Source organism: Aristolochia californica, unplaced genomic scaffold (assembly GCF_029961685.1).
Source record: "Aristolochia californica isolate CCGP_79_NKW_82.1479 unplaced genomic scaffold, dmAriCali1.0.hap1 SCAF_13, whole genome shotgun sequence".
NCBI classification, from domain to species: Eukaryota; Viridiplantae; Streptophyta; class Magnoliopsida; order Piperales; family Aristolochiaceae; genus Aristolochia; species Aristolochia californica.
In genome coordinates, this window is record NW_027181804.1 from 24555053 (window position 1) to 24569411 (window position 14359).

General features: G+C 39.1%; 1 protein-coding gene across 1 annotated transcript; it reads right to left on the reverse strand.

Moving 5' to 3' along the window:
• Positions 1–2625: 2625 nt before the first annotated feature.
• On the reverse strand, positions 2626–14359 carry LOC137948828 (F-box/kelch-repeat protein OR23-like). The gene is made up of 2 exons (XM_068795007.1): positions 13173–14359; positions 2626–3240 (listed from the first exon to the last, which is right to left on the reverse strand). The coding sequence occupies exons 1-2, from the start codon at positions 14096–14098 to the stop codon at positions 2958–2960; spliced, it is 1209 nt and encodes a 402-aa protein (XP_068651108.1). The 5' UTR covers positions 14099–14359; the 3' UTR covers positions 2626–2957.

A 14359-nucleotide genomic window follows, 5' to 3' on the forward strand; every position in this document is an offset into this window, starting at 1 on the left:
GTCGCAAGATCTCTCTCTAATACATGCCCCAAACTAGGAATATTTAATTTTTTCACTAGCTTGAGGGGGGTGTTGAAGAAGTATGAGTGACATTCTATATAATTAAGTGAAGAAGTGCATAGGTTACAATTTTGTAAAAGTTTAAGTTCTTTTTCTCTCATATATTAGGGTTTGTAGCCCTCACATCTATTAGTATGAAGCAAAGGGGAGGCCTCACACACATGCTCTCTTTGTCGCCCCCTAAGAAACCTTTTTCTCAAATTCGTCCATCTTCTTCTCTCCCTAGCCTTTCCTTCTCTCTTCTACGTCTCCTTTTCTCCTAAACCCTAGGCCTTCTAATGATGAAACCCTAGAATCTAACATTAAAAAACATTACCTTTCAACAATGTGAAGCTAATTGATCGTGTTGACCTAATTTTCATCTACTGTCTTTGTAAGAGGCACTTTTCTTATACCTAGCATGGTTTGTAAGATAACATGCTAAGGTACAAATGGCTATAGAATGTATAAGTTTTACATTTTTTATCTCAAAATTGGATCCTAAACAATTTCTTAGCATTAGGCAAACTTCATTTGTAAAGAGGAGCATGGTTTCCTCTAAGAAATTAATACATACCTCTATGTGTAGTCATGGGAAATTAGGAAATGACTTCATTCAAGTTAGAAAATCAACTTGAATTCATGCACCAAAATGACCTAAGAAACCAATTAAAAAGTGCATGGTATCTTTTGCCTTAAGATAAGATTCTCAAGACATCGACAAACAAAGGTATTTGAGACTCAATTTGATTTTGGCTACTTAAAATTCCAAATGATAGGGAGTACATTCCCACTCTATTTATGGGCTAAAGTAGTTTCCATGAGCTTGGTTTGAGAAGTGCAACTACATGGTGAGATGCATGTCTTTTGAAGGTAAAGTATCTAAAATACTTAGTTTACAATTTGTCACCTTTATTAAGTTTTGTTATCATAAAAAATAATAAGGGAGTCAACCAATGGTCAACATGGGTTTCTTATGGCAAACCAATCCATCTCTATTGTGACTATCAAACTACTAGTTATATTGCAACAAATCTAGGCTACCATGAGCATACTGAACATAGAGATTGATTGATACTTTATTTTAGAAATGTTACATGCTAGTATTATTTTTGTTCAATACATCTCATCCAAGCGACCGAGATATATTTATGAAATTTGTTACTGATAGACCTCTTCTATTAGGTCTTGTGAGAAACAAACCTCTAAGGGGTGAATAGATCTGTTATCATTGTTGCTAATTTTAATTCTGCTTCACTTAGACTAATGTCTATTCACACCTTTTGTGAATTGTAATAACTTTAATGGCACATGAAATACTTAGCTCTATGAAGAGTGGCTTTCAAAATCAAATTTTAAACTCCAATTTTGATCTCAAAATGTGAATGAACTCAAGAGTGGCCATGGAAGTGTTAGTAGTCGAGTGTAAAATTTTGGAGCGAATGGCTCAAATAAAAAGTTCTCAATGTTCAGAAATTAAAACGTTGTGTCATTTTCTTTAACAAAATTAAAACGTTTGTGATTTTGTGAAACTCAATAAAATTAGAACTTTTTTTTTTTTTTGAAACTTAATAAAATCTTGACTAAAATTGTGAGAAATTTTTTTCTTCAAGGATTGTTAATACATAGATATGTCACTTATAGATTTTGAAGACTTGTCTTGACCTAATTAAAGCCTTAAATTTCTTCTTCAACTTGGTTGAGTCACATCTTTCAAACTCACAGAGGGGTCATTCAAATAGTCTTCTTTAATCGGCATTTCTCCTTTTTTGTTGTTGTTATGCATTGTTGAATTGCTCATTCAAATGCCTGGTTGAACTTTTCTCTCCTGGTTGTTGGAAGGGATCCTTGTCAACCAAACACTTATTGGTCATGCCTTTTTTTTCCTTTTAGACACTTACAGGTTAACTATTTGAACCTCTAGGCAAATGGACTGTGTCACAGAGCTTTCTCTATCTTGGTTGATCCAACAATTGACTTTACACCATTCGAATGAATGACTTTACGTTGCTTGTTGTGCAAAGCGCCCTTTTGGTCATCTAAATATTGGCCTGGAGAATTTCTTCCTATGAGCTTTCTCTCTTGCCTAGTCAAACAAATGCTACTAAGTCGTTCTATAATGTTCTTTCTAGTTTGAGCTACTTATACCCTTTTTTAATGAGCCATTCATACGCTACTTGGCCAATGAAAAGATTGTGCTGCCAGAACTTTTGCCAAGAAACTGATGTAGTGCATATAGTATAAGTTGAGATTTAACTCCTATTTTTAATCAACTGCTTGGTTTATTCTTTGGATGGAGAAGATTCTGAATGTGGTTAGTTTTTTTTATCAATCCATTGCAGCATGAGATTAAATTTCCTCGTCAAACGTGAAACAGCGGCCAACAACACAATGAAGGCATAAATTTGATAGTTGGTTCAACCATAGGAACAGGAGAGATCATTTGTAGATATCCAATCCGACGCACAAGTTCAGAGGGAAATTAATGGAACAAGAGAAAAGGAATGGTTCAGATAATTGAATGCTTGGATAATTCAAACGAAAACCTCAATCTGCTCAGTTCACCAAAAGACTAACAGAAAGAAATAAGAAAAAAAAGCCTTTTTAAATCCTAAAATTCAAAATTGCAAACCCTTGCTTGCTTTTCAGGCACCAATTATTCACTAGTCTACCTGACAGTGTCCTGAGAATAGATATTAGACTACAAGCAATCACATTGTAATAACTTTACAATTTATGCAATATAAAATTACATGTATACATTGGAGACCCAATTCCATGGCGGTAGAAGTGTACAGGAAAAAAAGTGGATCCAAGTTTCTGCTAGGTATTAACAACATAATAAGGAAGATCACAACTTAAAAACAACTCCATGCACAAAATAAACAATGCAATGGCATAAGAGAATCCATAGCATCTCAAAGACGAACAGTACACATGACAGCAGTCCTGAAGTCTAGTGGATGCTTAAAGGGTGACTTGGTGATTAAAGATCTCCAATTTCTCTTCTTATGGTTGTAAACTTGAATAAACAGAGTCAATTTCCGCTTAACCCTTCTGTTTTTTGCTAAGTCGAGATTCGGAGGCACCACAAACATCACATAAAGCTCTTCCCCCAGTGCCACAAAACTACAAGAACAGTCGGGTGGACTTCTTGGCAGGGTAGATTCCTTCCACCATCGGTTCATAGAAACATCAAACCTGCACTGGCAAAAAATTAGCCAAGAAACGGATGTAGTGCATGGCACAATTAAGGAAGAAATCCCAGATGAAGACAGAAAATGTCAATCAAAATAATTAAAATTGTATAAACAAGGAGAAAAAAAGATTAAGACTGAAAAGATACCGCCTACCATTTCCATATTTTGGAAAATTACTGTTTTGAAGAATTACTCAATTTCGGCATTTCATATTTACAAAAGGTCAGCAACTATACCTTTATCAGCTGCCTAGTTTGTCAATAATCATACTATGACTTTTCTTTCGAAAATTGCTCATGTTGTTAGCTGGTAGTTAATTATTTATAAAAGTCTTAAAGATAATACAACTATCATTAGCAATTCCTATCTTAATTAGTTTTCCAGAATTCTTTCCTTAGCAAGTTTTTAAATAACAAGCCACAATTCAATAGTGATTAGAGAGTGTTGTCCTAGGTCAGTTTATTGTGGTGACCTATCATTAGCAGTTCCCATCTTAATTAGTTACTGAAATTCTTTCCTTAGTAGTAAGTTGTTTTAATATGACATGCATAATTCAATAATAATTAGAAAGTTGTGGGGACACCACTCATGTGCCACCGATTACACGAGTATATGATAAGAAGCATCAGACCATGACTGGACCCACCACATTGTGGTTGAGTAGTGATGATTAGATGATATTTTGTAATTTTATCATTCATATTTTGGATTGTCTAAGGAGTTAATTATTTCATTTGATTAGGAGCATGTTCCTCTCATCCTCAATTACAGGAGAAACGTACCTGGTGCCGTATCAATCTGGTATCAGAGCAAAGATCCTGCCGCCGACAACCCTCAACACAGTCGAAGACTGCCCATCGACCTCGATGATCGCCATAGCCCCGTCGTCCTCCTCTTCGACGCTTTAAGAGCTCCCAGATAGTTTCATTGAGATTCCATGTACGCACGAAAAACCAGACAAACCAAATAGCTTTGCCCTCTCTCCTCTTTTAGATCAATGGTACAATCTTAGGCAGAGGAGTAAGTCGGTCGCCAAGTACATTACTCAATTTGATGAGTTTCGAATGCGGTGTTTTGTCATAGAAGACGAGGTAATCACTTTGAGCAGGTTCTGAAAGGGCCTTAATGATGACCTTAGGCGTGCAATGATGCTTCGGGGTGTCACCACAATGAAAGATGTTTATGCACTTGCCCATAATTATGAGTTGGCCTCCAAGTTTCAGCCAACACGTGGGTCATACACCTATAAAATGCCTTTTAGGCCTTCCACTGTCATCCTCAAGCCCCACGAAAGTCAATTTTCGGGGCTCCCCCTCAAAGTGAATTGCAATTTGGACCTCCCTACATCGGGAACAAGGAAAGATGTGCCAAAATTCAATTCTACGATTCAATGTCACAAGTGTCAAGGATTTGAATACACCACATCCAATTGTAACACTCAGGCACTTCTCATTGAGGATCAAGAGTGCTCACAAGAAGATCAGGAAAATGTGGACTCTGAACGTGACCTTGCCAACTTCGATCTCTTAGATGAGACATGTGAGGAAAGTACAACCACTTTGAGTTGCATCAGTTCCACTCTAACCCCCGTTCATAGGTTGAATGTATTGCGGTGTGCTTTGACTTAGCCCAAGGAGTCTGATGACTGGTGTCGGACTATGATCTTTCATACCTACATCAAGGATATAGATAAGGGTTGCAAAGTCACCATTGATAACGGCAATTGCATCAATGTCTTTTCATCCCGCACTATTGCCCACCTTGGCTTTACGACCATTCTACACCCTAGACCCTAACGAGTTTTGTGGGTCAATGACACTTCTATCTCAGTCAAGAGACACCATTCAATTCCTTGAGTACAAAAAGATATTTAGTGTTATACAATCACTATGGGTGTGGGTTATATCATTTTGGGCAGGCCTTGGTTGTATGATCGGAATGTCACTCTAATGTTTGTTCTTTAATGTTCACAGTGAAGACCATCCACCTTAAACCACTGCCACCAAAACTTGTTGTGCAGGGTAAGAGACAATTGAGCTCCCAAAAGAAAACCTTGCATTTCATTAGTCCCAAGAATTTTGAGCATGAAATACCGCATGAGTCTACAGTTTTTGTTGTCATAGGCCATGAGGGAGCCGTGAATTCCTCAGTCGATCCCTCACCAAAGGTTGAGTTCATTTTACAAGAAATGCATTACGTTTTCCCCAGGATCTTCCACATGCACTACCATCTATGCGTGATATCCAGCATGCCATAAATTTAGTGCTAGGAGCCACATTGCCGAACTTACATATTATCGAATGAATCCCTCTGAGAATGAAGAATTACAACAAGAGGTGAATGAGCTCCTCCAAAAGGGAATCATCAAGGAGAACTTAAGTCCTTGCACAATGCTGGCCTTACACGGAAAAAGGATGGCACCTGGCAGATGTGTGTAGGGCCATCTATGAAATGCCGATTTCCAATTCCCTGGCTAGATGATATGATAGATATGCTATGCCGGGATTTTTTCAAAGATAGACCCCAAAAGTGGTTACCATCAAATTTCAACCTGCCCGAGAAACGAATGGAAAGACAGCCTTCAAGACAAAAGATGGCTCTATGAATGGATGGTAGTGCTATTTGGATTGTCGAATGCACCCAACACTTTTATGCAAATGATGACACAAGTGCTTCAACCATTCCTTGGCAAGTTCTTAGCGGTCTATTTTGATGATATCCTCATTTATAGACAAACCACAAACCAACACCTTGACCATCTCTGGCAAGTTTCTCTCCAAAAATGCTCTTTCCTAACTAATCAAGTGGTCTTCTTGGGTTTTGTGGTAACTTTTGTTCGTATCATTGTTGATCCCCAGAAAGTGAAAGCAATAGTCAAGTAGCTAGAATCATCTACTCTCCATGAGGTTCATAGCTTTCATGGTCTTGCCACTTTCTATCAACGATTTATTATGGGATTCAGCACCATCATATCTCTTATCACATATTGCATGAAGAAAGGGGAGTACTCATGGCCATAAGCTACCTCTCATGATTTCCAAGAAATAATAAAAAAAAAAATGACAGAGTCACCTGTTAAGAGATTATCTGACTTCTCTAAAGTGTTTGAAGTCGGATGCAACACGTCAGGTATAGGTATAGGTATAGGTGCAGTACCTAATCATGAGCAACCCCAATAGCATATTTCAATGAAAAACTTAATGCCGCAAAAAAAAGTACTCAACCTATGATAAAGAATTCTATGCGATAGTACAAACTTTACGGCATTGGAGTTACTATCTACTTCCATAAGAATTTGTTCTATATTCCGATCACGAGGCCTTTCACTATCTTAACCCCCAGAAGAAACTTAACCATAGGCATGGTCGATGGGTTGAGTACCCGTAGGAGTACTTGTTTGTCTTAAAAGTATAAATCAGATGGTGAGAATAAGGTGGTTGATACCCTAAGCCGCAAAGCTAGTTTGTTGTCCACCATGAGTATTCAAGTTACTGGCCTTGAGAAGCTCATAGACGATTACACCTCATGTCCCGATTTTGTTAGCATTTATATTGAATTGCGGGAAGGACCGCCTCGTGCCATCAATGACTCCCACATCTAGAATGACTATTTATTTCGGTTTGACAAGCAATGCATTCCCAATACGTCAGTGCGAGACTTATTGATTTGGAAAACTCATGTAAGAGGACTCGAGGGGACATTTTGGGCTCAACAAGACTATTGCAGAGGTAGAGTGTTGATTTTATTGGCCTAGTTTAAAAAGGGATATCGCCAGATTGGTAGGACAATGCAAGAAGTGTTAATTGGCCAAACACAACAAACAAAACATAGGATTGTATACCTCCTACCAGTCCCTACATGTCCTTGGCAAGACCTCAGTATAGACTTCGTCTTAAACCTTCCACATACCTTTCGGAAGCATGACTCCGTCTTCATTCTGGTGGACTTTTTTCCAAAGACGACTTATTTTATGCCTTGCACCAACACTTCTTATGCCTCCAAGGTCGCTCGAATTTTCTTCGATGAGATCGTCAAGCTATACGGTCTTCCTTAAACCATTGTTTTCGATAGGGATGTTCAATTTTCGAGCTATTTTTTTAAAAAAATCTTTGGCATTTAATGGGTACCCAATTAAAGTTCTCTACTGCCTACCAAGCTTGGGAAACCTCCTTCGATGCCTTATAGGAGATCACCGCTGCACTTGGGACTTAATTCTCCCACCAACTTAATTTGCCTAAAACAATTTTGTCAATAGGTCTATAGGCATGAGTATATTTCAAGTTGACTATGGTTGTCAGTCTAGGAAACCTTAAGATCTCATACCCATGACTCCTCACACTAGGGTTTTAGAGTCCGCCACATCATTTGCATGTAAATGTGTTAAACAATTTAATGTGCGTGACTATGTCATGGTTTGGATTAGACCAGAGCGGTTTCCTACAAGATCCACTTGAAAGTAGCTAGCTCGAAGTGTAGAACCTTTAAAGGTGATGAAAAGGGTAGGTCCTAATACTTATGTTGTTAATTTGCCGCCAGATTCAAGCATTAGCTCCACTTTTAACATTGAAGACTTGATGGCATATAGGGACCACCCCTCCCTATTTTATGAACCTTTTTGTACTTACCTCGTGACACCACCCCATCACTCGACACACCCCTTCCCACCTCATTTGATGTCACTTTTGGATCTTGTTCCATTACCTATAGCACCAACGCATAAAGAACATATTGACACTATTTTGGATGAGTAAGTTGTTTTTACCAGGAGTGACATAGTTCAACCTTTCCTAGTTAGATGAACATATCAATCGTATTGCGGACTGCACATAGATTTCAAGAGACACATTGCAGCAACTGGACCCTGATTTATTGGAGTATTATCAAAGTCATCAAGAGTCCCACTCAACAGGGTTGAGTTCCCCCTACCCTGAGAGAGTTGGTTGGGACACCACTCTTGTGTCGTCGATTACACGAGTATATGCCAATAAGCATTGGACCACGGCTGGACCCCACACATTGTGGTTGGGTAGTGATTCATTTAGGATTGATTAGATGATATTTTGTAAATTTATTATTCAATTTTTGGATTGTCCTTATGAGTAATTATTTCATTTGATTAGAGGCATTTTTGCCATTTGAATTATTAACTATGGTTTTGAGTCATTAAATATATGGATTGTAATACTTTGAAAGTGTTTCTTGCTGCTTTCAATCCAGATTCTCCAAGGAATATATGCAATCCAAGCTTCCCACAGTAGCTTAAGAGAGCCATCTTGCAAGACATCTTATTTTTTGCTAGAGATCATTTGCTGAATAAAATCTTTGAAAGTGTGAGGAAAGGGGGACTGAAGGTTAAATTTGGTAAGAAAGTGCAACCAATCTTCCCAGACAGTCTTATAGGATAGTAGGAGATGGTCAGTAGCCTCTTCGCTTGTTCCACAAAAGTGCAAATGCTTGAGGCAATCGGAATTCCCCTTCAGACTAGATTGTCAAACGTAAGAATACTTCCTCTTGTAGCACTCCTGCTGAAGAACTTCGCCTCTGAGGGGCCTTCAAGCCTCCAAGCTTGACAGACAAGATGGTTTTGATTGCTGCTGGTCTATGCCAGGTCATATCCACTTCTTACTTCTTAGGACAGCGTTCCAGTGGGGGTCCAGATTTAGGAGTCCTTGGATGGCATAAAGGTGTGGTTCTCTAATAGAAAGAAAACAAAATCATTCACTTCCTCATCCTTAAGGCTTCTGAATTGAATGCACCAGCTGATGTCTCTTCCAGAACCACTGCCTCTCAGTTTAGCCATTTCAGCGAGTAGCAGCTCTTGTGAGCTAGCAATGGCATAAGAGTCTCAGAAATTCCTTACTGAGAGGCCAGGTGCCAACCCAGATATCATCACCAGCATGCATCCTTCTTTGGTTCTCGACTTCATGAGAAAGATGCTCAATTTTATTCCAGACAGGAGAAAGTCTCCACAACTAGGAGCCTTACCAACCATCCAGCCTCATTAGGGAGGTTGATCTTCATGTAAATGGTTGCCACTAGATTGTGGTTTCCTGATTAGCAAACGTCCAACCCATTTCTTCATAAATGCTTCAATGAATTATCAGATTCTCCTAATCCCTCTCTTGCTTTGCTTTGAAATAAAATCTTCACCCTTTCAAAAAAAAAAGATTCTCCTAATCCCCAAGCCACCAGCCTTCTTTGATTGGCAAACACCTCCCACCTCACAAGATGGGATTTGAAGCCATCCAATCTTTTCCACAAAAACCTGCACTCTTAACTTCTGAATTCTGTCACCAATGCTTGTTGGGCAATGGAGGTAAGAGAGAAGTTGGAATAAAGACCAATGAGGGAAAATTCTGGAAGAGTTAGCTCGTAGCTTTTGATAAAATCTTACTCTTCCATTAGGACATGTTTTCCAATAACTCAATTACATTTCCTCATAAGATCTTGACTTTGCCAGTGATTAATGGGAGTGCCAAGTATGTTAAAGTTTGATCCAAGGCTCTGCACCCGAGGATCTTAGCAACTTCTCTTATAAAGTTACCATCCACATTGATCCAGAAAATCCCAGTCTTCTGTCAATCCACCATTTGGCTAGAGAAGATCTCATAGAGCTTCAGAAAGGCTTTACTCTTGTAATTTGCTCCTTTTCATCTTGGCCAAAGCAAAATGTGTCATCAGCAAATTAAAAGAGAAGCATGCAAATACCCTCTTCTGGACCAATTGATTCTCACTGTTGAAAGTCCCTAGCAGCGTACAAGAGGGTTGAGAAACTTTCCCCAACTATGTTTAATAGAATTGGAGAAAGGGGGTCCCCCTGTCACATAACCTCAGATCATTTAAAATACCGACAAGCTTTCCCATTCACCAACACTGAGAAGTGGGCTGAAAATATCTAGCTTATCATCCAAAATCCCCCACGTCTTCCAAACCCTATTCACTAAAGAAGATACTAAACAACCTCCAATTCACCCTGTCAAAGGCTTTTCTAAGATCTAACTTTAATTCAGTAAGTGCCCCCTCCCCTCCCCTACACACACACACATACACACCTAAACAAAAGAGCATGAGCTCATGAACTTCAGCTCCTGAATCAAGGGTGGATCTCCCTTTGGGGAAAGTATTTTGATCTTTGTGAACCACCATAGGGAGTACAACTCTCAGTTGAATGCAAGAACCCAAGAGATGATCTTGTAGGAGCCTCTACATTGGCTGCTTTTTTGGAACCAAAGCAATTAGTCAGGCTCCATGGGCTTTGGCTGTTATGCTCTTGGTGTAGAATCATTTCACCAATGCAATGACATCTTGCCTAAGAATCTTCCAAATCAATTAGCAAATGCTCACATGGCTTTGGTGCTATGCCCTTACGGTGTTTTCATACATTACTGAGAATTTTAAAGAAAATATAGTTTGTTCATCATGTGGTATTACCTTTGAGACCAAAGATTATGGTCTTTATTATCTCTATTGAATAGAATAGCTTTTTTTACTGAAAGCAATGAAGATAATTGGTTAGTTACAACTTTACCATTACTTACTCTCTTAGTGTTGTTAAACTGATTATTGAATAAGGTATCGTGAGAATGTTATCTCACGAAGTGTTGTTACTAAGCTTAATTTGATAATAACAGTTCATCCTCAAACTTACAAGCTTGCATAATTGAATTTTTTTAATGAGGTACAGATCTCTAATGGGAGTTTTGTTACTTTTGGCCACTGTTATAAAACCTGGACAAGGCCAGATCCACGCCTGCAGAAAATTAGCTTTTAGTCTTGTTTCTAGCAGCCCCCATAATGGAGACAAAGTTAAAATGGAGTTACAGATTTTATACACATACACACACACACACACACACATATATATGAACTAGCTACAGATTATTGAAATAATAAAAAAGAAGGGAGAAGTGAAAAGAACAAAAGTTAATGATAGCAGTGTACTTTTTCAATTTTTACAAAATTGTTGTATAGGGGTAGTCAATTCTAGTATTTTCCATTTCGTTTTATCTGAGAAAAATAGTTTTCATTTTGTGAAAGTTAGCACTTATCAACCTTTAGTAGTTGCCTGGTCTGTCCAATGTCCCAATAAGAAAAATATTCTTTATCAAAAGTTAGTAACTCTTCTATAAAAGTAGTTAGTTGTTTATTAGGAAAGTCTTAATGGTGGTAAGTCTATCATTAGCAATTTTCATCTTGATTAGTTGTAGCAATTCTGTCCCAGCAAGTTGTTTTTAACATAAAAAATCATGATTCAATTGTAATTAAAAGTTTAGTCCCACGGAAGTTGTATTGTGGTGATGTAGCTTATTTTGAGAAGTCCATCACTGTTTTAGAGCCTATAATAGGGGAATCAGCTGTGACATTGAATCAATTTAGAATGTTAACAGAATTGCTTTTTGTTTCTTGTCTCATTACTGAAAAATAGTTTCTTAGCACTTGCTTCTCTAGTGCTAGCTACCAAAAAGAACATCTATTTCAAGTTCATCTCTTTGAACTTGAATTCCAGAAATTATGAAGTTAAAAGAAAAGTGGCTGGACACTCCATATTCCGGCCTTAGTTCTCAACTTTAGCTTTACAGGTTTTAAGGCTTTAAGCAATCCCCTTCTGAGATGAAAGATTAACTAAATGAATTCACCTCCTAGTTATTATGAACATGTAGTGAGCAGGGTCCATATTGCAACAACATCGTTGGATTCAGGTAAGCAAAACTAAACAACATCCACCACCCCTTCCACCCAACCCCCACCCACAAAAAAAACCAATCCGGTAAAGGATTATCCTTAAAAACTCCATAACATCTGCATAGCATCTGAGCAGTCTTAACATGTCCACTTTACCCATGCTCCTGCACATTTTATTTCATTTTTTGGCATATATTTCAAAATTTTATTTCTCTACATATTCCATTTTCCTCTTCTTGAAGAAAAAATTCATTTGGAGCAGAAAACATGTAGCCTTGATATGGTCACACAAGATGAATAACAAAAGCTGAACAAGTAAGCTATGGAAGGTCAAGAGTGAAGGAATTCTCAACAAGAATGTGCAATAACCATTTCTTGCAACTGAGTTAATCAGTTGATTGGCGTCTGCCGGGATTGCAGTTGGATCCCATGGATGTTAAATTGATAACTGATGTCTTCAACTTTCATTAATGTATCGGCAGAAGCAGAGAGCCAAGAGACGCTTCTTCACATTTGAAGCCAATCATGCTCCCTCCATTTTTTCTTTTTTTCACCCCAATCCCCATTGATACCCCATAACTTTAAACCAGTATATCCTACCTAGTGACTGTATCCCTCTCTCAACACGATGCAATATTTCCAACCTATGTAATCATTTTCAGGGGACTTTGAGGCAGCAAGAAAAACCAAGAGACAATAAAAGAATAAATGTCAAATCAGGATATGACGTCAAGGATACAAGCAGGAAAAAAATTTAAATGAGTTAAGAAAATGATGAAATAGAGGGCCCAAATTCATTACTGTTATGGTAAGGTATGTTATTGGCCTTCCTTAAAGAATGCAAAAAGAAAAAGAAAAACATTAGAACTAACTGGCAAACTTTTTTACAAAATCCATCATATATTTTTAAAGCACAAGGGGAAAAAGGATTCAAACAAGTAACAGACCTCATAATCATTAGAAATAATCAATACTTGCAAAGAAACTTTCACAAAGATCCATCTAACAGTTACTGCTTTTACTTTTTTTTTTTGGGTGCGAACATACCAGTCACTAGAAAAAGGAAAACGTCAAATAACAAAAACCCGTGTAAGACAACTAGAACAATATCAAAGTCCTGCCAGATAATTTTCTATTCAGAAAAAAGGAAATAGTATGGAACAGCCATCCATCACACAAAAATTACCAAAAGAAGCACATCTGAAAGGACCAAACAGCTTGGAAAAAAAGGAAAACCCTAATAGCACTCACCGGAAAATATCATGTCCATCAAGCATGAAAAGATCAGGTCGTGCCCCATTCAAACCGTCGATGGCTACCACACTCCCGAGCTTCCATCTTTCTCCCTCCTCCCACATATCCCCAAATTCTTTCCACTTGCCGCTTTTCAAATTCAAGACTGCCCGATCCTTATAGTACTCGTCCACCGGTAAAATTCTCGAAATTGTCCTGCTATCTCCATATCCACCCATTACCCAAAACTCGTCTTCCCCAAACATAAACCCGGCGCACCCAGCTCGATACCTAGGTAACTTCTCTTCTTCAATCCACTCGTCTCTAACCACGTCGTACCTCTCCACAGCACTAATTCTCGAGCCACCGGAACCGAAAAGGTTATGGCGGGACCCTCCTCCCGCAACAAGGATTGAAGAGGTGAAGGGGTCTGCGGCACAAGCGAAGCTTCCCCGAGGAGTAGGCATGGGGGAGCGGCGGGACCAGGTGAAGGTGGAGAGATCCAAAGCGTAGACGGAAGCCGATGCTCGAGGGCGGTCAATGGGGAACGATCGGTTGTCAAAGTAGGAGCCGCCGAGAACGAAAAGGCGAGAACCCAGAGAGACAGAAGCGAAATTGGAGAGCCCGTACCGATGTGGACTACATGGCATGGGAGGGATGGGCGACCAGGCTGCGTGAAGAGGATCAAAGAGGTAGGGCTGTCCTAAGGAGGGATCTTGAGGGAAGATGCAAACTAGGTGGGAGAGGGATAGAGGCGGAAGATTGAGTCGGCGTAGCGGGAGAACGGTTGTGGAGGAGAAGAAGGAATGCCAAGACTTAGAGGTGGATTTGAGGCGGGCGTGATGGAAAAAGGGGATCAGACTGAGGATTAAAGCAGCGAGATCATTCGGCAGGCCTGGTATAAGGCTTAGGGTTTCGATTTCGGTAGAAGATGAAGACGACATGTATGGCTAGCGCGTGAAAGAAAACTACAAGACACGAAGTGGATATGCTTATATGCCTTCTCTTCCCAGCAGGTAGGAGAGCATGGAACCGTCGAGGACTGTCACAAGACACGAACTTGCAGCAATCGGAGAACAGAAACTCGACAATGATTGATTGCTCGTCATCCGTACGAAATACGAGCACACATCTACTTCTGGATCACTCGAGGACTACGGAGTCTTCTCCAAACCGGAATAGACAGGACCAAAACCGTTTCTCAA

Bases quoted from the DNA above. Each gene is read 5' to 3' on its own strand.
- LOC137948828 (XM_068795007.1), bottom strand. From the start codon at position 14,098: ATGTCGTCTTCATCTTCTACCGAAATCGAAACCCTAAGCCTTATACCA. The intron at 3,241-13,172 runs GTGAGTGCTATT...TTGCCAGTGCAG, and splicing joins GATGGACATGATATTTTCCG to GTTTGATGTTTCTATGAACC.